General features: G+C 36.5%; 1 protein-coding gene across 2 annotated transcripts; it reads left to right on the top strand.

The window, feature by feature from the left end:
* The first annotated feature begins 933 nt into the window (after positions 1-933).
* Positions 934-25,022, top strand: LOC130461248 (F-box protein CPR1-like). Of its 2 annotated transcripts, XM_056829252.1 has the most exons (4): positions 934-1,073; positions 1,167-1,209; positions 23,539-23,617; positions 23,705-25,022. In XM_056829252.1, exons 3-4 carry the CDS (start codon positions 23,541-23,543, stop codon positions 24,789-24,791), a joined length of 1,164 nt encoding a protein of 387 aa, XP_056685230.1. In that variant the 5' UTR covers positions 934-1,073; positions 1,167-1,209; positions 23,539-23,540; the 3' UTR covers positions 24,792-25,022. The 2 variants fall into 2 exon arrangements, 1 of the variants encoding a protein (XP_056685230.1); XR_008921664.1 differs by lacking the exons at positions 23,539-23,617; positions 23,705-25,022 and adding an exon at positions 2,020-2,453.
* Positions 25,023-27,675: the final 2,653 nt, after the last annotated feature.

A 27,675-nucleotide genomic window follows, 5' to 3' on the forward strand; every position in this document is an offset into this window, starting at 1 on the left:
TGAGTGGCAAGATCTTAATATGATCCAACAATTCGATCCTATGATCCAATCCAACATACAATATTTCACGATAATAATTTTTTATTACTAAATAGCTCATAATCACATATAATTAGAATCATCATACTTTTATTTTATTGAACTAATATGTAAAAGAAGTATTATTTTGACTAAAAAGTTACTATATTGATATAATTCTATCAATTAAGACTTGAAGTTGATCATGACTAAAATCTTAATTTCCAACCTTCTGCACATATTGTCGATTGCACTTGAATCTACATAAGTGTTAATCTTATGTGAGCAAAAACTAATCTTTACGTATTAAGATTACTTGAATACATGGTTTTACATTTCATTTTAATTATATAAAAAATATTTTTACTATCCTTACGATCCTACGATCCGATTCTATCGATTTGATCCTACCCCCTTAATCAATCCGAGGTAGGATCCTGATCCTGACAACCTTGGCCATTAGTTTCCATAAAAAAATTAACATATATAGAGTAGCCAATAGAATAAATTAATCTGGCCCCTTTAGAATTTAGTCCTGGATTCGCCCCTATGTAACTAAGATAAAATTATGTTATGTATCCTAAAATATTATGCTTGAATATTGAGAGTGGGATATTAGGCATTAAATATTAGGTGTAGTACTTTATTTCATATTATTGTTAGAGCACATTAAATATTTTAATATGGAAATGATTGTTACAATATATTTTTAGCTACACTTTAATTAGTATATACTTTGTATATTTAGTATTAAAGTCCAAGAAATTATTTTGTTTTAATTACTTATATTAAAAAAAGAGGTGAACCATAGAATGATATTGACATCACCACATTGATTTACTTTATTTTAGTATAGTATATACATTGATGGTAATGCTCCATTCTTTGAAAAACGTGGCCCTTCATTAAATGATAGAGATTTTTTGTCGTTTATAACCTGCTACACTATTTCATCTATCTCTCATCTTCCTACCTCTTTCTCTCTCTACCTAAAGCAAAGAAACAATGAAAACCCTAGTTTTCTCTCTCTAACGGCGCCAACTTAAATCAAAGTGGTGAGAATTTTCTTCAATTACTTCAAAATATTATCCTTGGTTTATTGATTTTGTTTCTCTCTTTTAATATTTTGATTTGATTTTCCTATTTAGCGATTTTCTTGCGATTGGGGCAATCTTTACGCTTGCGATTGAGGTATTGATTTATTTATGATATGAATTCAAATATATTACAGTTGCATTTAAATCTAAGCTTATTTTTAGCGATTTGATGGGTTTTCTCAATTTGTTGTTTGGGTCAACTTTGTTTGTTGTTTTGATGTGGGATGTTTGATTTTGGATTGTAATAGTCAATCGTTGTTGCTGCTATACTAGATTTTGGATTTTGATTTTGATTTTGGATTTTTGTTTGATGGTGCTTCTTTACGAATTCGATTTTGACTGTATTGATTGTCTGCTTGTTGGGTTCCATTTTATTTTCCCTTCTTTCTGAAGCCAATCTTTAGAAATCTGTTTTGCGGGAAGGACGAATGGTTTGTTAAGGTAATCATGTAGTAAAATATGTCAAGTAATTTAATGGGACTACTGATACGATGTTTTTGCAATGTAATTACCAATATGGTATCTTGTGTGTTGTAAGATAAATTGAATAGTTTAATAATTGGTGAAAAAAAATTCAACTTTTACAATCAGTGAGTCAACTTCAAGATTTGTCAACTGCTGGAATTTTTGAATCTACAATGCTATTGGTTTGGATGATAAGAAGGTGGAACTTTTCTTTAGCATGCCTGATGAGGTTAAAGTCATGTTCGTCAAATCTCAATTTAAAAAAGTAGTTGTAATTGAGTTGTTTAAGTTCTTTGAGGAGTGCTTATTACATTTACTTTGCCGTTTATGTTTGACATTGATTTTTCCGTTTATGTATGACTTTGATAATTTGGTTATGTTATGTCATTGACTTACCAGTTATAAAGAGTTTTCTAATATTTAATACCTTTATTAATAGATTGGTAGCTCCAACAAATTTAATCAAAAAATAATTAAGAGGTGAGAAAGCTAGAAGATGAGAATTCCCATTAGCCCATTACTACATACCAAATGCAAGGAATGGAAAACTCATGTTCATTACCATTCTTATAGACCAAATAAACACATTACCATTACCAAATCTTATGTACAACCATTCATTACCATTAACATTACCTACATTTATTACAATTGCTTTATTAACATGTATCAAACGGGCCATTAGTAAAATGTTATTTTTTCATTATAGCTAAGGAATACAAGCTTGATTAGAGATGAAAGGTGCCAACACGTCAAAGATGTTGCTTGTCAGTTGTAAATTTTAATCAAGTAAATTTAAAACTGAAATAAGTTTTAATAAGTTCATATAAGTTTATGGCTTGTGTTGTTCCTCAAATAATCGGTTAGCCTTATACGCCGTATCTGTCTAAACACAGTGTATGATGTAACGTCCCTTATATCGTGTATTCCATATATTGTGGATGAGCTTAAAAATCAGTTATCTTTTTTTGACATAGGTTAAAATTTGCATAATAGGAAAATTTTAACACACTACATACTACAAACAACTAAACCGCTAAGGTCTTTATAGACCATTACACATATTACATAGGTAGACCATAACACATATTACATAGATAACAAAATACATAGACGCCAACAACAAGAGGGAAGCTCTTCTTGTGCCATCTCGTGCTTGTAGAACATGTCTTGTTTATACCACCAGCGACGTGTTATTGTGCCAAGGTTATGGATAATCTAATCGTCTTGCGGAATAAACCTATAATGGCAGGATCCAAGTAAATCACATATTCCATTAACATAATTAAAGGACACATACAATATGTACGTGATTTGTGTCTTCCCTTAGCTGTGCCCGAACTGAACAAGAACGGGTTTAGGACTCCAAGTGTCGCCCCCGTAGTATTCCATAATACATTTGGATCTGCCTTAATTTGATTAGCTTAGAATCTAAAGGTATGGAAAAGAATTCGGGATCTCACTCTAGAGATAGGCAAAGAGAATTAAACTCATGTACGAAATATAATGCCCTATGCCTATATTTATATGAGTAGAAAATCTTATAATTTTATTAGGATTAGAATTCCGATCCAAGTAGGTTTATGAAAAACTATCCAAAACCAATCTAGATATGGGGAAGTTTCAAGTATCTTTAGGAAAAATTACCCCAAAAAAAATCTAGATATGGGGATGTTTGGAAACAACTCAAACACCACCCAAACACGCAACTAGCCGGTTGGTTTTCTTGTGGCCAAAGGAACTTGTCGCACAAGTTACATTGGCTCTCAAGCAGGCCTTGGGCCTTTGCCGCGCACACGAGCACAAACCATCTGGCTGGTGCATGTTTCTTAGCATGTGTGGCAGTTGCCTTGTTCGTCGTTGATTGTCTCGTGCTGCGAGGGCCTTGCTGCTAGCCCACACAGAACGCGCGGGCAAGCCCGCTACTGCTGTTGTAATTGCTGCTTGGCTTGCACGCATGGGCCGAGCTGCGCTCTAGCTTCGATCATGAGCCACGTGCGCTCTTCCGGCTCATGATTTGAGCATCGTGTACTGGATTTTATATATTCCGGCAATATTTTGTATTCGAACAATATTTTCATTTCTGGTAATATTTTTGTCTCCAACGATATTTTCATTTCCGGCAATATTTTCGATTCGGGTAATATATCCACTTCCGTCAATATTTCCGAATCGAAAAATATTTTCGTTTCCGGTAGTATTTCTGATTCTGACAATATTTTCGAATTTTCCTTTTGACGATTGTTCGCTCCCACTGAGCCTACCATCCTTCATTTCCGAATATATACCATCTATTAGAGTATTTACTAAATATTATATATTCACCTAAATATTGATACGTTCACACACTCTTTGTGTGACTTCACGGGTTGATTCAAGAGTCAAAAGTGTAATTAATTATTATTAATTTCACTTGATTTAAAGCGGCCTCTAGTTAGACATTCTGATCGATCAATTGATCTCAATGAATAATTAATTAACTCTTTAATTAATCTGAACAAAATTTATTAGATTTCTTATAAGTACATTAAATGCGTATTGGAGCGAGGACATATATCATTCGATCTCCCACTTCTCCTTAGGGGCAAGTGTGCATTTCCTAATTCCTTTGTCCCTTGATTTCTACTCATGAACATAAGGTAAACTAGTCCTCCTTACTATGTGTAGAGGTATTTCTCGGTGTTATAGTTCAACTGATCAAATAAACCGATGATCATAGGGTGTGATCCATCTGAGCGCGGCCACACATTTTAGAGTTTCTAACTCCCTGAGTGGCCTTGTACAACTTCAGACATCTCTTCCCGATTGTTTGGGAGGACAATAACGATCTCGCGATCTTGAGCTTAGAATTTGTTTGGTAGGTGATTACCGGAGCATATAGTCTCCTTTACGGCACCACGGTTGACAACCTAAAAATAAGCAGTTCTAAAGCAAGTAATATCCAATCACTCATGTATTGAGGAATAATGTCTAATAAATTTATGAAATTTACTTATGACAAACTTTTCACATCTCTTTTACAGTAAATTTGTATAGGTCTATCGGATACTAATATTTTCAAGTAAGTATCTATGCAAAAGATTTAGGGGTGGCAACATATCGGTTTTGGATCGGGTGAGGCTCAACCCGCATTGATCCATGACATTTCATCCGTCATCCAACCCATCCATCACCTGAAAAATACTCCATCCACATCCGATGCATCCATCATCCACTTGTGATTCGGGTGGATCGGGTGTGAATCAGGTGAAATATATTTGAGGATATATAAAACATCTCAAAGTGACACCATATTGAAATTAGGAATAATTAGTACACATATAGTACACAAGACTATTTTTCTTCTTCAAAACCCATAACATTACTTTTACAAAGCTTTAGATTTATCGGCGTGTTATCCTAGTAAGGGAACGCCATATTTTGTGTTAGGCTTATGTCTAGCATACTTTTATTTACAATAATAAATATATTATCAAAGTGAATGATGATAAATTAAACCAAAAAACTAATGTAATAGGTTGATAGATCGGGTGGTGGGTTGGATGCACCTTCATCCATATCCGACCCACCCGTCACCCGATCCATCCATCATCCGTCAAGCATTCCGATCACTTGATCTCACTTGATGTGAAGCGGTGTTCAGCTAGACATTTCGATCACTTGATCTCACTGAATAATTAACTCGTGAATTAATCTGAACCACATTTATTTGCCTTCGTATAAGTACATTAAATGCATATTTGGAGCAAGGACATCTATCCTTTAATTTATGGGTGTGAATTCTTTATGAGAGATGGTGTAGAAATCAGGTCGGCTATCTTTGGAATGTCCTTTAAGAACCTGTAGAGCTAAAGACAGGGAAAGAAACGAAAGGATAAGACTATCCCGAGAAAGGGTGAAATACCTTATAAAGTGAACACAAGCGTTTTGAGTCATTAAAAATTACTCGGGTAGAATGATAAAAACCCTCAAAAAATAGGGAGTAGAATTTAAATAACTGGGTTTTGAAAGCGTCAAGAATCACTCTTAATGATGACCTTAAGTTAATCTCCAAGACAAAAGAACAACCCCTACATGGGGACACATACCCCTCCTATTCCCTCATCAAAAAAATGAAGCTACAAACTCCAAACCCACACCCGAAAGAGATGAAATCCCCCATGATACCAAGACCTACACTTCCTCCACCAACTACTCTAGTGAAAGAGGAAACTTCAACACTTATTAGCTCTCCAAGACCGACCATAAAATGTAGCAACTGTACTTCAGATATCTTAGGACACTAAGTCTTGCTTAGACATATACCATATGTCATGGGAATATGGTCTCTTTTGGCTTCCATCATATTGAACCGTGCTAGCACCTTATCAATGTAAGTACTTTGGCTTAATCCAGTCATCCTCTTAGATCTATCCCTATAGATCTTGATGCCCAAGATGTATTATGCCTTTCCTCAGTCCTTTGTTGAGAAACACTTTCCAAGCCAAGCCTTTACAGACTCCAGCATAGGAAAGTCATTTCAAATAAGTAGTATGTCATCGACATACAAGACTAGGACTGCAATCTTACTCTCCCTGACCTTCTTGTACACACAAGAATCATCAAGATTCTTGATGAAGCCAAATGCACTAACTGCTTCATGAAATAATATGTTCCAACTCCTAGATGCTTACCTCAATTCATAAATGGATTTCTTGAGCTTGCATAACTTTCTTGCATTATTTGGATCAACAAAAACCTCCGGTTGTTTCATAAACATAGTATCTTTGAGAATACTTTTCAAAAAGGCAGTTTTGACATCCATTTTCCATATTTCATAGTCATGAAATGCAACAATTGCAAGGAATATCCCAACATACTTAAGCATTGCAACTGCAGAAAAGGTTTCATCATAGTCAACACCTTGAACTTGTCTTTAACCTTTTGCTACCAATATATCTTTGTGTACATATACATTTCCATATTTTTCTTTCTTCCAATTGAAGACTCATTTGCTTACAATAGATGTAAACTCATCCGACAAATCAACCAAATCACATACTTAATTTTCAGACATGGAGTCTATTTCAGATTCATGGCCTCTAACCATTTTTTGGAGCTTGGGCTCGTCATGGCTTTCTTATAGTACATAGGTTCGTCACTATCTAATATGAGAACTTATAATTTTTAAGTCAAGAGGACACCAGTTTATCTATCCGGCTGAACCTTAGTTTTATGTGATCTACCAGGGGCAACAACCACGTCTTGAGGAACTACTCCCACTAGCTCTTCTAAAGACCTTGGAGGTTCTTCATCTTGAACTACTTCCAAAAAGTTCTTGATTTTTTGAGGTCTATTTTTTCCCCAATTGTCATTTTGAAAATGTGATGTCTTTCCAAAAATACACTGTCATGAGCAACAAAGACCTTGTTCTCTGACTTGTTGTAGAAGTAATACCCCTTAGTTTATTTTGGATACCCAGCGAAGAAACATTTGTCAGATTTTGGTTCTAGCTTGTCCGAAAATAATTACTTGACATATGCTTAGCAAACCCAAATCTTGAGAAAAGACAACTTTGGCAGTTTCCAAGTCCATAATTCGTATGGAGTCTTTTCAACAACTTCTGACGGAGCACGATTTAGTGTGAGTGTTGCTGTTTGCAACGCATGTCCCCAAAATTGTAAAGGAAGTTCGACTTGACCCTTCATTGACCTGACCATATCGAGTAAGGTCCTGTTTCTCCGTTCCGACACACCATTCAATTGAGGTATCCCCGGAGTTGTCAATTCTGAAAGAATTCCACATTCTTTAAGATGGTCATCAAAGTCATGGCTAAGATATTCACCTCCTCGATCCGATCGTAGAGCTTTGATTTTCTTGCTAAGTTGATTCTCTACTTCATTGTGAAATTCCCTGAATTTCTCAAACGATTCAAACTTGTGTTTTATTAGGTAGACATAGCATATCTACTAAAATCGTCCGTGAACGTTATGAAGTAACTGAAATCACCTCTAGCTTTCGAACTCATAAGCCCACATACATCCGTATGTATTAGCCCTAGTAGTTCGCTTACTCTTTCTCCCAACTTTGAGAAAGGTTCGATGATGAAACCAAACACAACTAAGTACGCTGCGAAGGACCTGTGACTAACTGACGTGATTCCGAAACCCACATTTCCATTTTTAGTAACTTCTATTTATAGCAACTGCTATGCTCAACATATACCATATATTGCAACCGTACAAGATAGATATTCTAAGAGATAACATTGCACTACAATTAATACTTGGAAATATATATGAGTAGCACTGCAACTAATATATAGAAGAGATAAAATCATGAAAGATATAGAATCCGGAACAAACCGGAAGAATCGATAAAAACCGGCTGATAGAATTTACCAGCGGTGGACTTTTACAGCATGTAGCACCCATGTGCCTTTATTTTCTAGCGCACAAACACCAATGCCACTTTATTCAGGCACTATCTCAACCAATCACGGCACGGATAGAATTCCATAATGGTCAGTCGCTTACTCAACAACTGACACGTCTGGCGTTTCCAGAAAAGCGCTATTTATTTCCTGCGCTAGTCAGCCTAGCGCTACAAATATCTGGTGATGTTGTTTTAATTTTGATAAAACTCAACCTCTTCAAAAGTCTATCTTATTCAGCCCGGTTACACTATGAATATAACCCTCTAAACTTCGAAAATCGGTACCAATTATAAAACACATATTCCCTAATTCTTAGCCTAAAGGTGGAGTATTAACTGAAGCTTAAGCCCATCCCATATTCGTAATAGCTCTGCCGTATTAACTCTTATTAAGCAGAGCTATGTTCTTATAAACCCTTTAACCATCCTAATTATTGCCGGAATTATAGTAAATCCGTAAGCTTGGACCGAAGAATCTAAGGGGAAACTCTGGAGAAATCGTACCAGAAATTAAAAGCAATCAGTCAGTTGCCGGAAAGTTCAAAGCAGAAATGAAAATCCAGTAAAGACAAGTGGTTAGTGTTCCTGAGAACTGCAAAATAGCCTTTTCTATATTGTAACCTACAAATCCATATTTTTATTGCTTTCATCACGCTAAAGAATTGTTCACATAAACTTGTTTATTGAATCACGTTTAATAAGAAAATTCTTGGATAAATCTGTTATCATTAAGCACCGTTAATCAATCTATATCACTATTTTGACGTTGTTAGTTAATATTTGTGCATTAAAATTAACTCATTAGTAATGTACTATAACGCATGTCCCTTTCGTCGTCACATTGAACTGGTATAGACTGCCGCATGGGCTAATGCTGGGCACTCCCCATATTAGTAAAGGTCCCCTAAACCCTCAATCCCTACTCCGCGGATGTACATTGAGCTATCTCCACATCAGGGATCACAAGGCAATGTAAGTCCGTTATGGTCAAATACGTTCGCATGGGCTTCAGCTTTACTTGCGTATCACAATAACCTGGTTTTGTCAATTTTCCTCAATGTCGTTGAAAACTGAATGGCGACTCCACGATCTAGTAAAATGAGGCTAATGCCCAAAGTTGGTCCCGTTTTACTTAATATGATTGCCACATCCACGAGGACAGTCGATTCGAGCCATTTCTTCGGAAAATATCCTCTTCCTTTTTTCGACCCCTCACACCAAGCAAACATGATTCGCATTGATCAATCTTCTCCAAGTCAAATGATTCTAGAAGTCCCTTCTTTTGAAGTCGTTCTACGCGTTTTATGTTTGTATGGCCTAATCGACAAGTCCACATATATGTGAGATTTGAATCACTACTTTTAGCCCTTTTGGTATTTATGTTAAGTATAGACCACTCTCTTATTTTACGGAACCATAAAACAAGCCATTCAAGGAAAAAGAACAACCATTGTCTTTAAACTTAAAAATAAAACCTTTAGAATGCAAACTTAAAACTGAAATTATGTATCGATACTAGGAACGTAATAACAATTTTCTAGTTCTAAAAGAGAACCACCAGGCAAAGATATAAAATAAGATCCTACGGCTAATGCGGCGATCCGTGCTCCATTTCCCACGCATAGATCCATCTCGCATTCATCAAGCCTTCTACTTCTCCTTAGTCCTTGTGAATTGGAACATAAGTGGGATCCGCAACCATGATCCAATACCCAAGAAGTAAAATTAGAAAGATTACAATGTATAACATACATACCTGAAGTAGAAGCAGCGTTTCCGCTCTTCTCATCTTCCTCTCTCTTCAAGGAATCCCTCTTCCAATGCCCCTTATTCTTGCAATAAAAGCATTCAGAGTCGCTTGGAGTACGATCCACCTTCTTCTGTTTACCAGAATGGCGTCATTGGACTTGGGTGAGGGTGAAGCCTTGCCCTTACCCTTATTTCCCTTTCCGTTCCCTGATTTATTGAAGCTTTTTCCCTTACGCACCATGAGCATGTCTTGATTATTCTCTTGTTTGAACATCTTTTCAGCGGTTTTCAGCATACCGTGAAGCTCAATAAGAGTTTTCTCCATAATGTTCATGTTGTAGTTCAACTTGAGCTGATCATAGCCACTATGAAGTGAATGGTGAATGATGTCAATGGCCATCTCATTTGAGATATCAACATCTAAATCCCTCATGCTCTAAAACAATCCAATCATTTTAAGAACATGATCACTAATTAGTTATCCTTTCTTGAGCTTATTCTCAAGGATCAACCTCTGAGTTTCGAATCTTTCAATTCTAGCCTGGTCCTGAAACATGTTCTTCAACTCAGATATTATCTGATAAGCATCCGAGTTGGATGTTTTTTAAAGTTCCGGAGCATGGATGCAAGCATCACACAATTTACATCCCCGTTAGCCTGAATCCAACGATTAAGGGCATCTTGAGTTACCTACGGCCCAATCGCTTCTAGTAACTCTTCCTCAAGGACATATTATTTCTCCTCGTGCATTAGAACTATTTGATAGTTCCTTTGCCAATAAAGGAAATTGTTGCCATTCAAATTCTCTTTGTCGAGAATATAACGCAAATTAAATGAGTTGTTATTGTTTGTTGCTATTGATTACTACAATTGAAAACATAATGCTTTAAATGACCATCCAAAATCCTTTGATAACTTGAAATAAAAGCATTCATGCAATCATCAAAGCTATTAAACATTTCATTAATTCAATTAATACATAGTCTATAAATGAATGAAACAAATCCAAGACCCTAAAAGTCTCTAAGTCTTAAGCATGCTTTGGCTTGTCTTAATCCTTTTAAGATTTTAGGTAAGAAAAAACCAATTGTTATTAATTCCAAACTATTCTTGGTTAACAAGTTAATGCCATAACTTATTCCTTTGCCACAACATGTACCAATATTGTTTGAGTTACAACCACAATCAACGTGTTTCTTTGGGATACCTTACCATCTAGGAATACTAAAATAGCACCTCGCTTGGGCGGAAACCTACTATCTTAGGTTCGGAGATTTTTATAAGTTCTTGATTTGGAAGGCAATTTTAAACTCAATAATATTTGGACCTAGTTGTTTCTATGTTGGTTTGATTATTTAGTGAACTAAATCCTAAATGAAATTATAAAACTACATACTCATGCATAGAATACACACACCAATATATAAAAGCCTAAGTAATTTGTTGAACTAGTGTGGCCCCTTGACTTGGTCTTGAAGCATTCAATCTTCAAACTCCATCTTGTTAACTTGGCACCGTCTTGAAATCAATTCAAAATAGTTAACACTATAAAAGAATTTGTAAATACTACCTAGAAGTATTTGAAATCAATAATCTAATTATTACAACAATACTCCATTGTATGCAGACCATATTTAAAAATTATTCAAAGATAAAAAGGTTCGTATACCGTATTTAACTATCCTAGTTGGGTCATACTAGTCACCTGCAAACCTGCAATACATTATAATATAATATACATTCACCGATTCGTACTCTAAGACGAATGGCCCAAGCAAGCTTACACATAATTTACATGATTAATTAAAATTGCGTTCATGTACACGCGTTCTAAAAGATTAATCAATTCCAAATTATTAATCCTTAATTATATTCTAATGAAATATTTATTTAATTAAAAGTAATTAATTTCAAACTTTTTATTAAAAGGCTTCCACTTAAACCAACATTGTTTGAACTTTTAATTTTAAATATTAAACTCACGGCCCAGCCCAAGTGAAATAAATTAAAATAATAATAAAGTCCAATTCGTTAGCCCCTACGTGCAACAATAAGCCCAAAACTTAGGCCTTGAATTAAAAACAAAGCGAAAATGCACAAACGATGCAACGTGGGCGAGGGCTTGCGCCCAGCCCAAAGTTGTGTTGTGCAGCAGCCCACCGCACAAGCCTCATGGCCGCAAGGCCATTGCTTGCGTTGTGTGCATGGGTGGGCGTTGACGTGACCCATGTGCAAGCTCTCGCCCAATGCTTTTCTTGTGTCTCGCACTCGCCATCGATGGCTTCACCCAACGACCTACAAACATACGCACAATATTTCACGACAGCATACCCGCACATCCAAGCGTTTGCCCTTGTGCTCGCCTGCTGCTGCTTCCTTCGTCTCATCGCACGCGCACAACAAGGCACGAGGCACTCGACGCTGCGCTACTATGGTCCTCGCACAACAGGCCTCACCATTGTGCGATTGGTTTGCTTTTCCAACCAAAAACACAAATCCAATTTTGCTTCCGAAATGACAAGTTATACGATTTTAAATTTCATAATTCCAACAAATCCTATCGTTATTATTACGAAAAATAATTAAAGTGGGGTGATCTATTATAATTTCATATAATCCAATTCATGAAAATAATAAATCTTGGCTAACTAATTTCGAATTTAATGAACGAATCCAATCAAGAAAATATTCGAATAATCTAGATAATCCAATCCGACAATTTAAACTATTCCAAACAATTAAATTTCTGATTTTTATCAAATTTGGTTTAGGTGATAGATTAAAATTTTAGTCCTTGAATTTTTAAAAGATAAATTTATCAATGTAAACATATTCCCCTATTCGCCTTAGCAAAATTTCAGGTCTAACCAATTAATCTAATTAAATTTTAATCATAAAAATCAATAATTTAGGCTTTTCGCAATTAGGGTTCATAATTATAATTAATAAATGGAATTAATTTTATAACTTCATATTATTTATAAACAACTAGTAGTACAATCCACAATTAATTATACATTGATTACCATAATTAATTTTTAAAGTCGACATTATTCACGATTTAATTATTTCGAAACGAAAAACCCTCAAAAATTCCAACTGATGCAGCATTTCGGAGTTCTGGGGGGGTCCTTGAGCCTTGCATAGAATTTCGTTTCCACAAAAAAAACACTCAAGAAAAATCGAAATCCAACACTTTTTGAAAACAACAATTTTCACCGATTCATCCAATAATTCGATTTTTTTTGAAAATATGACAGAAAATTCGACATTAATAATAATGAATAATACGTTAAAAAGTACTTAAACCTGTATCTCATGATACCACGGTTCGGATTTAATGCTAATCTAATGAACAGAAGCGGAATACAAATCACCAAATCCAGAATCTCATGTTAAAGTATTAGTTAAGCGTAAACATACTTTCATAGCGTTTACTCCCATTAGCCTCACGAACAAGAACAAGAACTCCAATCGTGGTTCCTCCACAAACGTCCACCAACAGATCTGCCTTGATTCCTTTAGCTTAGAACTTCCACAAGGTTTTTGGCTTTTTGGCAAAATCTCACTTTGGAGGTAAACTGGAGATTAGGGTTCTTAGGTTCCTCGAGGGTTAAGATTGTATGATTGTAGTTGTGTGGAAAACGACTTAGGGTTGTGGAAATAACCCTTGAGTGTTATTATGCTAACCGGCCAAGGCACAAGGCCAAGACCGGCATGCTGCCGAATGCAAGCCCACACGCACATCACACGAGCGTTGGGCCTTGGGCCGCACTGTATGGTTGTTGTTGTTGCTCTACCGCGCATGCCCAACCGCAAGGCTATAGGCCGGCCTTCTGCGTGCATGTGCAATGTTGTGCGCCTATGTCCTTAAGGCCATAATTTATCACACGAGCGTTGGGCTCATGGCTGCAGCGTTGCTCGCCCTTTCTCGTGTTTGCGTCTATGTCCTTAAGGCCATAATTTATCGTATAATACTTGACGATCCAACGTCGTATGATACGATTATTTGTCAGGTTTAGCCTACGAATATACGCAATGCGATACGATCCAACAACTTATTGTATACTCCCTCTATTACTTAATACTCGCCCCACTTTCCTTATAAAGTCGTCCCTTAATACTCGCCCTATTTCTATAAATGGAATACTTCACTAATATTATATCAGTTTTCTCACATAATCAAGGACTCACTTATATTCCTACTTTCTATAAAAACATTAAAAAATTTAACCCCTCAGTCATCCCTCAAAAAAGTTTGACACATTTCACACTACCTATATTAAAAAAATACTCCACTATCAACTACCACAAATAAATTAATAAGTCAATTAAATTTCCTAAACCTATATGCCGATCAAACCAGGGCGACTATTAAGGGACGGAGAGAGTATTTACATTTTCCGAACTAACTTCCCGAATAGCCATTAAATTAATTTCCGATTCATTCAATCTGGCGTTCTGTTTTATGTCATTGGTGTGACCTTGTAGGTTCAGTCAAGAGTACATAAACTTTGAGACTATTAAGGATTAGAACTCACTAATCGGATACATTGCTCCAGCTAGTATCTTTGATTAATTATTTGATATACTGAATTAACTATTCTGCAATTAATCTGAACCTTGTTGTTAGACTAATGCCCCTTGGGTGAAAGACACATTTTACTTCAACAAAAATAATGTTCTAAAAATATTAATTGAAACCGATTTAACTAGGTTTTACCTACTTATAATATCTTTTACGGAGTACGTATGTGAGTAATGCAAAAATCTATTTTAATTTGTAAATGATACTAATTTTAAACTAAAAATTAACACAAATTTTTATTTAAAGGTGGTGGCAATGTATATTGTACATTGAAGTAAATATTAAGGTAAAATGTTTCCAAGATGTTTAAAAGTTACCCTAGTATAGTGTAATATTTTTTTAATGATAGTTTTTCTCGATTTAATAAAAAAAATTCTTTCATAATCACTAATAATGTTTAAAAGTTTATATAGCAAAAAAAAAAATATTCCTTTAAAATATTTCAATTTTTTTTGGAAAGTAATACACCCTTATCAGGAGAGAACCAATGGGAGAGACCCCTTAGGAACCAACCTGCAACAGTTATGGCTCATCAGACTGAGTAAAAAATAAGGGAATTGCAAAGAGTTGAACCACCCCTCATCAGTACTACTAGTTTTCTACAAATTAGATGCTTAATTTTATTCTTTGTATTGAATTGAATAGCCTGGCTTAAGGACTATTGAGAAGGAACCTGGAGGTCCCAGATAGCTGCATTCCTTGCTCTCTAAATCTGGTACACAAGACCTGCCCAAACACCCAGGACAACTCTAATTCTGAACCCATTTTTGCAGTATCTACTCACCCATGGAAGCAGGTGGGGTAGAGTAACTATGGACTGGTGGAACCCCAACCAGTGAAGGAAAAAATGCGGACATTCAGAGATGTATTTGCGTTCAAAAAAGAGAGGTGAGTACTGGCTTCAACAACACTTCCACACATAGCACAAGAGTCACTATCTCTAACACCAAATTTTTATAACCTAGCTCTAGTCTTTAGTCTGTCAAGCAGAGCTAGTGTAGGGGGTTTTTTCGTACGTTTCGTAGTGTATTCCCCTACGAGGGCGGTTTTAGAACCTTTGTATTTTTGGATTTTGAAGGAGTTGCCACCAAACATTTTTAAGGGTCCCGTTTGGAAAGACCAAAAAGTGACTCGATTAGGATAAGGCATTGAATCTTAGAAACAGATGGGTGAGATCCGGGCAAGGGAAGGAGATGCTTATTCCGCGAGCTTTAGAAATAATTCAAATGCGTGGCACAACATTTTCAAAAATACCCTAGTTTAGACTATGTGGGTTTGAATTTAGAACAAATAAAATTTCTACTCTGTATCGTGGTCACTTCGCTTTAAAGATAATTTCAGGGAACCTAAGATCGGTTTGTCCAAGAAATTATCTTCGTTAAGCGTGATGTAACCTTGTATTTTGTATTTAGAATGTGAGGTGATGAAAGCAAAAAACAAGTAGAGCAACATCACAATAGTAAATGGGTGCAAAATTAGTAAAGTACAAGACCACCTAGAAATGGACTAGGCGGTGAAACCACATTGCCTAGAAGGACTAGGCAAGTAAAGTTGCGTTATTGAAAGTGCGGAATTGAAATTGCATAGTTGAAAGGCTTTATTGAAATTGCATAATTGAAAGTGCGTAATTGAAAGGCATTATTGAAATTGCGATATTGAAGTACGATATTGAACTTGAACATTAGAACATGAGATCCGAACGCCAAACGACTCCTTAAGAATAAGTGCGTCCGGCATGGATTCAAAGCAAAAATCTCTACTTTAGGTCAAGTTGCTCGACCTAAAGTGTCTTGGATTTTGAATATAGAAATATTGAACTTGAAATATAGAACTTGAAATGTTGAACTTGAAATGTTTGAACTTGAAATGTTGAACTTGTATATTGAAAAATGGAGTCTTGAATCTCAAAGATTGGACCTTTTAATATTGAAAAGGCTTCATCTTTAATTACTCCATATTTTGAAATGATTTTAGTTTAGGGAAGTGATTACAAACAAACCTAAACATCATTGAATCTTAAAATTTGGAAACTTGAACTTGTATATTGAAAAATGGAGTCTTGAATCTCAAAGCTTGGACCTTTAAACATTAGAAAGGCCTTACCTTTGATTACTCCATATTTTGAAGATGATTCTAGTTTAAAGAAGTGATTACAAACAACCTTAAACATCATTGAATCTTGAAATTTTGTATTTGTATCACATAAAGTGTGGATTTTGAAAAAGTATATGATTGTTGTAAGTGACACTTTTAAGAGTAAAAGTATCAACCTTACTAATCATTTTTTTTGAAAACAAAGCATAAAGATTGAAACTTGAAACTTATAGAAGGAGTTTGGATGATTATTTGAGGGGGGTTTCAAGCATGAAATCCCCTCAAAGATTACTCCTTTTTGACATATCCTAGTTCAAGTGTGTATTAATCAACACAAGAACATCATAGGATTAGTAAACTTGAAATTAGAAAGGTAGAAACTTTGATTTGAGAGTCCTCGAAAACATACCTAGATTTAGGTGTTGATTGATTTCCAAGCTTGGACTCCCAAATTTCTTAGGACATTAGAACATTGAACTTGTATTTTGAAATGATTGAATGAGTGTGTTTTGAAGATATTTTATGTTGAATATTGAAGGATTTTAAGCTTGAACATTGAAGGATTTGAATATTGAATTTTGAAGAGTTTTGAAGTTGGCAGAGCTTCGCTACTCGGAATTAAGTGATTCTTGGCCCATTTGTTCGTAGAAAAAGGGGGGTATTTATAGGAAAGCTTGATGGGATTAGGGAAAAGCTGCTCCAGGCGCTGGCCCTGCGTCAGGTGCCGCTGACGTGGCACAGGAGAGCTGGCACAAGTAGTGCGCCGCTTTTGTCCTTTTGGGCATTTTGGCGGTTTGCAAAATATGCTCTTTGTGCCTTCTCCGTCCTTTTACTTGGAGGTTAAGGAATGGATATTTATTTATTTGAAAGATATATTTTTTAGGAAGCTTCTTGAGATTGCTGATTTGTACGAGTTTCGTTCGGTTTCACGGGTCGGCGCCCGGAATGCTCGGTTTTGGGGCCGGCGCACGAATTTGAATTTCCTTATATGATTTTGAGTGGAAAAGTGCCACAAAGAATATGGTGGCATCCGTTTCTTGAGATTGAACTTGGATTTTGAAATTATATTTTGGAGATGTGTTTGGGCTTGAATTGGAACCCGAGGTTAGGATTTGGGCCCAAGGTTTGTATCTTTGAATTGGAAGTTTGGAATAGAAATTAAACTTAGGAATTGAACTTGAATGGATTGAAATTATGAATTGGAGTTGGATTTTTGGAATTAGAATTTGATTGGATTGGAATTGTGTTTGCTTTGAGATTTGTACTTGAATTTTCAACGAAGGTTTAGAATTGAATTGAAATATTTCCTTTGCAACTGGTCGCTTGTACATGGAAATCAATCGCCTAAACCTATTGGCGATATCGTCATTGGACTCTAGGGGAGACACAATTTTGGTGTCTACATCTAGCCACACTGTGAACCTGTGTTTAGGAACAGTAAGCCTATTCCAAACAAACCTGGACCAAGGAACTCTTACATGTTGTTCACATAGTACTTTATAAGTATCCCTAACAGAGATTTTAGTGGCCCTAAGCCACAGGGAAGACTGGAAGGCACTAGAGATAGTAGTCTTAACCTTGCATATATATTTAATTGGCCAGCTAGCAGAAAGGGATGGGGAAAACTTTTGCCATCATTTATCCTTCACATATAGAGTGTGGACCCGTTTCACCGAAAGATTGTCCTGCTTTTGGCTAATTTCCCCACAACAACTTGGTTCCACGAGGAGAGGTTCCTAAGGCCCAAACCACTTTGATATTTTGTGTTTCATAGGTGATCCCACACTACACTATCAGGTCTACAATCATCATACACTCCAAACCATAAATAAGATCTACAAATGGTTGTGATTTTTTGAGTGACCACTTTAGGGAGGATAAAGATTTGCCCCTAGTCTACACATATGCTCATGAGTACAGAGTTAACAAGTTGCATTCTCTCCGCAAAGGACATGTGCCTTGTACTTCAAATTTTAATCTTTGCTACCATTTTTTCAATCAGAATACCACAATCACTAGCATGCAGCTTTTTAGAACTGATGGGTACACCTAAGTACCTAAAAGGGAGTTCCTCTAGTTTGAAACCAGAAAGACTTTGAATGTTGGCCTTTGTTGCAGAATCCATTCCATAATAGTAAATGGATGATTTTTGCAGAATCCATTCTACAACAGTATATGGATGATTTAATGGTTAACCTGCAGGCTAGTAGCTTTGGATAAAATGCCAAAGCCTTCCAGCATTAACTGAACAAAAGTAGCATCTCCTCTACATAACAAGAGAAAATCATCACCAAATCACAACTGATTAATTCCTATAGTTATGCATCTAGTGTGGAAATGAAAATTAGGATGCTTTACAACTAGTTTCATTGACCTGGAAAAGTATTCCATGCAGATTATAAAGTCAAGGGGGGGTAGTGGATCACCCATCCTCAACCCTCTGTTGGGATGAATGAGAGGAGAGGGAACTTCATTAATAATAAGATAGTATTTAGTAGTTGATAAACAAGTAATAATCAACCCGGTAAAGTGAACAGGAATCCCTAATTCACTCATTGCCTCTTCAATGAAGGACTATTCATCTGTGTCATAACCTCTTTTAAGATCCAATTTCATCATACAACAAGGCTAGTGTGTCCTCTACTATATTGCTTAATGATATCCTCGCATATCAGCACATTATGGAGAATAGCCCTGCCATACATAAAATCACCTTGTGTGTGAGTGATGATGTCAGGAAGGACCAAGCTCAACTTGCTATGCAAGAGCTTTGAGATGCATTTGTAAATAATTGTACAACATGATATGGGTCCGAAGTTCCCTATAGAAGCAAGAGACATTCACTTTTAGAACAAGAGTGATTGATGTAACATTCACCGTCTTTAGAATTTTACCAGTTCTGAGAAAGTCAATAACTGTTGCATATATATCCTTGTGAACAATTGATCAAGTGGCCTTGAAGAATTGACTATTGGACCCATCCAATCCAGGGTCTTTATTATTGGGAATGGAGTTCATAACTTTCTTTAAATCGTCTTCACTAAAGGAGCAAAGAAGTTGTTGCCTGTGTCTATCAGTTAGTATGTTCCCCTGATCAAAGACAACATGCATTATAGAGCACATGCTAGTCATTTTGGAACCAAATAGAGTCATAGAACTGAATAAAAGCCTTTTGTACCTCCTCTGTAGTCTTGACCAAATCCCATCACTAGTTTGGATAGAGTGAATTTGATTATTCTTTGTTCTCTGTTTGCTGCTTTGATGAAACACTCTACTATTTTAATATCCTAGTTCCAACCACCGAATTTTTGCTGTTTGCTGAAGGAAAGAGAGATAGCATTCATGAGCTAACTTATAAGAAGCACTAGCTTCATTTTCTATAGCAGCCAGTGCCTCATCACCAGGGTGCTTGTGCATGCCATTTTGTGCCTGAAGAAAATCTTGATGAAGTCTTTTTCTCTCATCCTCAATAGAACAAAAACCTTCTTTATTCAACTGTTTGAGGTCCTGTTTAATTAGTTTCAACTTCCGAGTAACTTTGAACATTGGGCATCTAGAAATAGCTCTTCCCCTAGTTTGATTCAACTATGGGAACGAACTTTGCAGATTTAATCCACGTATTATAAAACCTAAAAGGTCTTTTTTTATTGGTAGAAGAGTAACCACTAAAGACCATAGGGCAATGATCAAAGGTTCCCTATGGAAGAAAGGTAGCTTCAATAGTTGGAAACATGTCTTCCCAGATAGATTTTGCAAGCACTCTATCAATTATAGAGAATACTCTGGCTTCACCATCCTGCTTGTTTGTCGAGGTGTACTGTCTTCCTATAGTTTTAACCTCTGTGAGATTGCAATAGGACATACAGTTCCCCATATCCTGAATATCATAAATTCTGACAGGAGCTCCCACTATATCGTCAATGGCCATTAGAGCATTAAAATCACCCATAATTATCCAAGGAGTGTTCATAGTATCAGCAATGATCCGCAGCTGGTTCCACAAAGCAATCTTATCCTACTTGTCATTGTGACCATAAATGGAGGAGGAAAAAAGCTGGAGACCAGTAGCCTTATGTGTAACTAAATAATGGATCATCTGACTACACATGGTGAGAATATCAAGTTCAAATCAGTCAGAATCCAAAGCAACAACAATTGTTTCATGCATGTGACTACTTAGGTTAGTAGTAAAGCACCCGTTTGGACATACAATAAGGTATAAGGAACCCATCTTAGAAGCCTTAACCCTTGTTTCTAGAAGGATAAATAGTTTAATATTGTGAGTAAGAATCATTCTTCTCACCTCATGTTGTTTAGCTTGTCTATTTAGCACTCTAACATTCCAACACAGAACACTATCAGTTGGACACAAGCGTCAACCCTTTGTCCAATGCTAATGCACCCTCAATATGTGTCTAATTCTCCATTTTATCATCACTAGGGATATCCTGAAACTGATTCCTGTTAACAATAGGCTGCAGCTGTCGGCATTTCTGCCTACTGAACCCATGAGCTTGAATGAAACCATTTGTACTCACTACACTATGAGTGGGGCTAGCCACAACCTGAGTATGGGTAGGAACTACTCCTTGGATTTGTAGACCCTTTTTTGCACCCATACATTCTTTGTTCTAACTTGTTTCCTGTTGTGACAAGAAGCTTGAGTGTGACCATACCCCTTACAGATCGATCATGATGAAGAAGGAGCCATTCATACTCAACCTACTGATCCATAATATGTCCTTTCTCATTCATGAATTGGATTCATGTTGGGAATTGTTGAACAATGTCAACGCCCACCAAGACTTTGGCAAACATAAGTTTGTCTCTATACCGAGTTGCTTGGTCCACCTTCAAGGCCTTTCCGACCTACCCAACAATCTTAAATAGGCTTTCCTCACCCCAGTATCTGACATCAAGTTTAGGTAGCTTGATCCAAATAGGGAGTTTCTTGATTGGTTCTTTAGCAATGTTAATGTGAGGTGTGCAAGGTATAATGATGACAGATTTAGAATCAAAAAATTGAGCATCGCCCTTAATGACATTAGTGCAATTTTCCATAGTTTTGAACCGAAACATGTACATTCCTTTCCCAACCAATGAGATCTTATCAACACCATGTTTACCCCCCGTACCCTCCTCACAAAACCTTCCATAACATTCTATGGGGGATTCGCACCTAAAACATAGCATATAGCAAACCGCCAATACGCAATTTCATCCTCAAAATCAATTTGAACCATGCCAGCATTAATGTTGGAAGTGGGTGCATTATTATCATTATTATCCACTATTGTATAAGAATGAAGAGTGGAATTACCAGAAATCAGATGTTGCACAAAAGCTGACCCATTCCCGCCAATGCTCTGGTTCGATTGAAAATGGGTACGTCCATGTTTTCCTTGACTTAATCCATTGATACACGCATTGAAGGTATAAGCACCTGTGATTGATGTTGCAAATCACGAAGCGCCAATTTTTGGGGTGAGAATCTGCTCTCCTAGGACAAATTCTTCTTCTGGGTATGATGGCGACTCCACCACAGAGACGTCGGAGACTGCCGCCATTTCTTCGGGGGTTATGTTCTTGGAGGTTGCCCGAGTAACCGCCTTACTTGTCTGCTTCAATTGTGGCTTTCCAACAGATTGATTCTGCTTCTTCCGAGGTCTGGCCATGACATCGAAGGAGGAAGAAGGTCACCTCTTCGAAACTTCTGTAGAGCAAAATATCTTAAATCCTTCAAAATTATTCGATCAAATATTTATCTAGAAAAAAAAAATTAACCTTATAATTTAAAAATAATCAAAATAGATTAAAAGTTGTCAAAAATAAATAAAAAAGTACCGGTCCATAATAAACTTATTGCGGGAAAAGTTAGCCAAAGGTCTAAATCAAAATTTATAAAGTTTGACATGAAAATTGCAATGGGTGAATGCCATAGGAAAGTAGGAAACTCCGTCAAAAAGACACGGGTGAATAATTTTACATCTGGGTCCTACACGAGCTCACGAGCTCATGGTTAAAATTAAAAGATCAGACATTTGCTTACTTTCACTCTGGAACTGACCATCTAAAATTTCAGATTTAAAAGTATGTAAAGATTCTGGGTTTTTCATCTGGAGTTTCAAGATCGCAGATTTTCCATTTACTCGTTAATTTTGGGTAAGTCATTTTGGTTTAGATATAGGTTTAGGTTGTCAATGCTTCTGTGTTTGCTTGATTTTGATCTTGTTTGTTTGATTTTGATCTTGTTTGTTTGCTTGCTGTTGAACTTGATTTGGGAACCTGCATTGTTGTCCATAACAACCTATTCCAAGTCCTTTGTTTGGAGAAAAAACAACTGAGATTTAGGTTTATGAATTTCATAGAAACTGTCAACTTTCTTCAAGCCCTTCTAAAATAATGTGGATCAGGACGAAATGTGAATTCTATTTATTCCTCAATTACCTTTGAGTGGAATGGATAGTGTCAATTACACACCCTTTGGACAACACTAAGTTCTGTTTTCTGCTCACTTTTGAGCTCTAGAAGGTGTTTCTAGCTTTAAGTTACACTCAGGTGTATAATGGAAATCACTAATTCCCTAGCAGGAGCTAGAGTTTGCTATTTATATGAGAAAGGGTGTTGAATTTCTTTTGCATTGTTCAAATTATAGATCTGGCTATTCACTATTTCACATGGTGTTTATTCTGATTCTGAAAGCACATGGGGAATATGAAAGGTAATACTCCGTCCGACTGTCCGTCCCTAACAAAATTGCCCCAAACCACATTTTAATTATTTATTATGGGAGAAGGCAAGTAGGTTAGTAGCATTGTCTTTTGCTAAATTAATGGTATAGGGCAAACAAATAGGGACAACCAAAAAAAGAATACGGGAAAATTTATTAAGAACAGAGTGAGTAATGACTTACCCGAACATTATTCAAAGCTTATGAAATGACAATATAACATGAGAGTGAAAATTCAAGAATGCTTTTATATCATTACATTGTGTTAAATACTACTAGAGGAATGGTGAAGTTTGAGAGTTGATCGACTGATGGAGTTATTGTTTTTTTATTTTCATTTTGGATTTCCATAACCATATATTTGGATTGCCATCTTGAACCAGGAATGGATTCCCAAGAGGCAGAGAAGGCTGATGATTCTCTTTTGCTTCCTTTAAAGCAACTCACTGAGATCCTCTCAAGGTTCACTTTATACGAAAGTATTACATATGAGTTTTTTTAAATTTTTCTATGGATTTCATATATTCATCTCTTATCCTTTTATTGCAGATTAGATACTAGAATGGATATGCCGAAAGGTGATCAACTTCCATCCCTTCCTTTTGATCTACTTATTTTGATCATCTCATGTCTGCCCGTTAAACCTCTTATGCGTTTCAAGTGTGTTTCCAAGGCATTGTACGAACTAATCAACAGCCAAAAATTTGTCAAACTTCATTTAAATCGATCCCTCCAAGCAGACTCTGACGGGAACCTCATCTGTTTTGGATATTTTTCTATCCACGCATTTGACTTCAATGGTTCCCCTTATCATGCTAGCAATTTTTACTATCCAGAAAACATCGGTTATCCTCGACGTTTAATTGGATCGTGTAACGGCCTAGTATGCTTCTCATTTCAAGCCGATCATCTTATTATTCACAATCCTGCCACTCGAGCCTACAAAACCTTACCAAACCTCCCCTTGACGAAAAAGTATTGCGAAGTATTTGCTCCAATTGGGTTTGGTTATGATTGCATTTCCGATGATTATAAAGTTTTACAGTTTGCAATGAAGCCTAGTTCTGGAAAAATTGAGTATGAAACTCTCCTCTACAGTTGGAGAACTAATGCATGGGAGATTATTCAGAACCCTCCTTGGAATTGGGACACTGTTAAATTATTCCCAAGTATTTTGGTTAACAACTCCTTGCACTGGATGGGTTGTGAGAATAAAGAGATAAAATGTTTTAACCTTTCCACCAAAAGGTATTATGAGATTACCCTTCCTGGGAAAATTAGTCCTGGCTATTCACCAACATTGGGAATTTTAAGAGGACAATTAGCTGTAGTAACATATTATCTTGATATATGGATATTGAAGGAGTATGGTGTGCAAGAGTCTTGGACACGACTGTTTCGTTGCCCTTCTGTTGAATGGAACAATTTATTCGATACACTCACTACTTGGCATTTGGGGGTCGGTCTTACTTGCTCAAAGGATGGGAGCAAAATCCTTGTAGGACTTGCTGGAGGTATGCCAAACTTTATTTGCTGTAATTTAGAATCAAAAGAAGCTAGGAAGATTAAAATCTCAAGTTTCTCGCATAAATTGTCTGTCATACTGCCATGGGTGGAGTCTCTTGTTCCCGTGTGAGACGAACCAAAGGAAATAACAGGAAAAGCTGCATGATGTTAAAGGAAAAGACATGCTGGTACATGTATTGTGTCTTGTATCTTATGAAACTTGGAACTATTATTGTTGTTGCTGTACTACTATTAGCTTATAACCTGCCCAATAATTAGATTTTTCAATCTGTAATCAGTGTATTCTGCTTGCTATTATGACTTGTAAGATGTAATCAGTGTAATGTACTGTTGTTGCTAATAACACCTTGCTCTGGATGGATCGTAGAAACGATGAAGTGATTAGATGTTTTGATCTTTTTAACGCAAAATGTTATGAGCATGAGATATTCCTCTCCCTAGCGAAAGAAGAGGTCCATTTTTTGTACAAGAGGTTGGTTATTCTTAGAGGAAATTCGCATTTACCAACACATTATACAGATGATACCACCTCAATTTCGCCCATTCTCCGAAATCACGGAAGTGCTCTAAATGATCCAAATTGGAAAGCTGCCATGGTTGATGAATAAATAAATTAGACGTGGGAATTGGTGCCCCGTCATGAAAATGTTAATCTTATTCGTTTTATGTGGATTTTTTGACATAAAAAAAGGAATCTGATGGTTCTTTTGAGCTGCACAAAGCCCATTTTGTAGGTGATGGCAGGTCCCAACAGGTTGGCATTGATTTTGGTGAGACAATTAGTCCGGTTGTCAAACCAACTACTACCCGGAGTGTTTTGAGCATTGCATTATCACATTATTGGCCCATTCATTGGTTGGATGTGAAAAATGCTTTTCTTCATGGCACCCTTCTTGAAAAAGTTTATATGCATCAGCCAATGAGATTTCTAGATCTAGATCATCCAGATTATGTATGTCTCTTGAAAAATTATTTGTTTGGTCTTAAGCAAGCCCCGCGGGTTTGGTACCAACGATTTGCAGATTTTGTCTTCACTATTGGTTTTTGTCACAGCCGCTCCGATCATTCTCTATTCATTTATTGTCACGGCATTGATATTGCTTATATTCTGTTATATGTTGATGATATAATTCTAACAGCTTCTTCAGATGCTCTCAGATTATCTTTCATGTCCATGCTAAGTGCAAAATTTGCTATGAAGAATCTGGGTCCTTTGAGCTACTTTTTGGGTGTTGTCGTTACCAGTACTCAAGGTGGTATGTTTTTGTCTCAAAAAAATTATGCAGCAAACATCATTGAGCGTGCCAGCATGACTACCTGCAAACCTAGCCACACCCCAGTTAACAAAAAAGCCAAATTTGGTTCCTCCGCTGGTCCACCTTGTGATGATCCTTCTCTTTATCGTGCTCTTACAAGTGCCCTACAATATCTCACCTTCACCAGACCGGACATTCCATATGATGTTCAACAAGTTTTCCTACACATGCACGACCCAAAACTTGAACATATGAGTGTGATAGGGATTTTTTCCGTCATTGAAAGAAAATTGCCTCACCAAACAAAATTTATAAAACCACTAAACTAACCGGCTATATGGACTATAGCGGCAAGTATAGGGATCGTCCCATAGAAACGGTGGTTATCGAGTTGAGATATTAAGCTAGTTCGAACAAGAATTGGTTTGAATTATCACTAAGAAACTCAAACTAACAATTAAGGGAAATTGAATCAAGATAGGGAAACGTTAGGGAGTCGGGGATAGGCTAGCCAAACCTAACCTATGCTTCCAATTGAATCTAATCGAATAACATTTGCAACTACCACTCAATTAGGCATGGATATCCTATCACCAAATCATATTTAATCACATTAATCAATCAACAATCAATCATCAATTTCCCCTAATTAAGCCCCTAGATTCTCCCCTTTCCCTAACCTAATTCTACTCACTATTCATTCTAGAAATTAAGAAATCCATTAATTCTAGGCTAGCAAGCATGAAATTGAAAGATTAGAAAGAGAGAATCAAAGAGTAGAACAGCCAATTGAACAATCAACTAGAAAATTAAGAATCAAAGTAACTAAAGTCAAGGCAAAGAAGAATTCAAGAATTAAAGGAATTCAAGAACAATCAACAATCATAACAAGAGCAAGAAGTAAGAAATTGAATTGAATTGCATGAAATTAGAAGAAGAGTTTAGGAAATTACAACTTGATGCTTCAATGGAGGAGAGTTTCTCTCTCTAGAAATTGCTGAAAATCTATTTTGGGATTCTAAAATGTTAAACTAAACTTCTACAATAAAATAAAAAATGAAAAATCTATTTATAAGTTTCCCCAAATAGAAGCCGAAATTCGAAAATAAGCAGCCCGCGCAGCCATTCGGTCGCACATACCCTCTGTGCGACCGAACATAAGAAACCCATTCGAGCAAACATCAAGCCCTGTGCGAGCAAACGCAGCGAAGAACAATTCCTTCGTCATGTGCGACCGAACGAGAAATCCTGTTCGGTCGAATGGTGTTTTCTTGGCCTTGTCTCCTTTGAGCTTTGATTTGGTCGAACAGAAAAACCTGTGTGGGCGCACAACTCTTGTGCGGTCGAACATAATAACCTGTGCGGTCGTTTACCAATTTTGGGGCATTCTGTCTCCAAAAATCCATTTTGTGCGACCGAACAAGAAGGAACGTTCGGTCGCACAAAACTGCAGATTCCTTGATGCCATAAGCCCTCCTCTGTTTGGGCGCACAAGTAACAACTCGATCGCACAAGCCCTGTTTTGGCTCAATTCTACTTGTTTTCCATCACTTTTCAATATAATCACCTATAAAGCAAAAGATGGAAAGAAACTTATAAAAATCACACAAAAAGCTATAAAAACTATAAAAAAGCATAACAAACTAACATGAAATCCTACCCTAGGAGCGACATAAATGTCGCTCATCAAACTCCCCCAAGCTAAGCGTTTGCTAGTCTCTAGCAAACTAAACTCAA

Source organism: Spinacia oleracea, chromosome 5, assembly GCF_020520425.1.
Source record: "Spinacia oleracea cultivar Varoflay chromosome 5, BTI_SOV_V1, whole genome shotgun sequence".
NCBI lineage: Eukaryota > Viridiplantae > Streptophyta > Magnoliopsida > Caryophyllales > Amaranthaceae > Spinacia > Spinacia oleracea.

Coding starts and splice junctions, on each gene's coding strand:
- LOC130461248 (XM_056829252.1), top strand. CDS start 23,541: ATGGATTCCCAAGAGGCAGAGAAGGCTGATGATTCTCTTTTGCTTCCT. Junction 23,618..23,704: donor CTCACTGAGATCCTCTCAAG/GTTCACTTTATA, acceptor CTTTTATTGCAG/ATTAGATACTAGAATGGATA.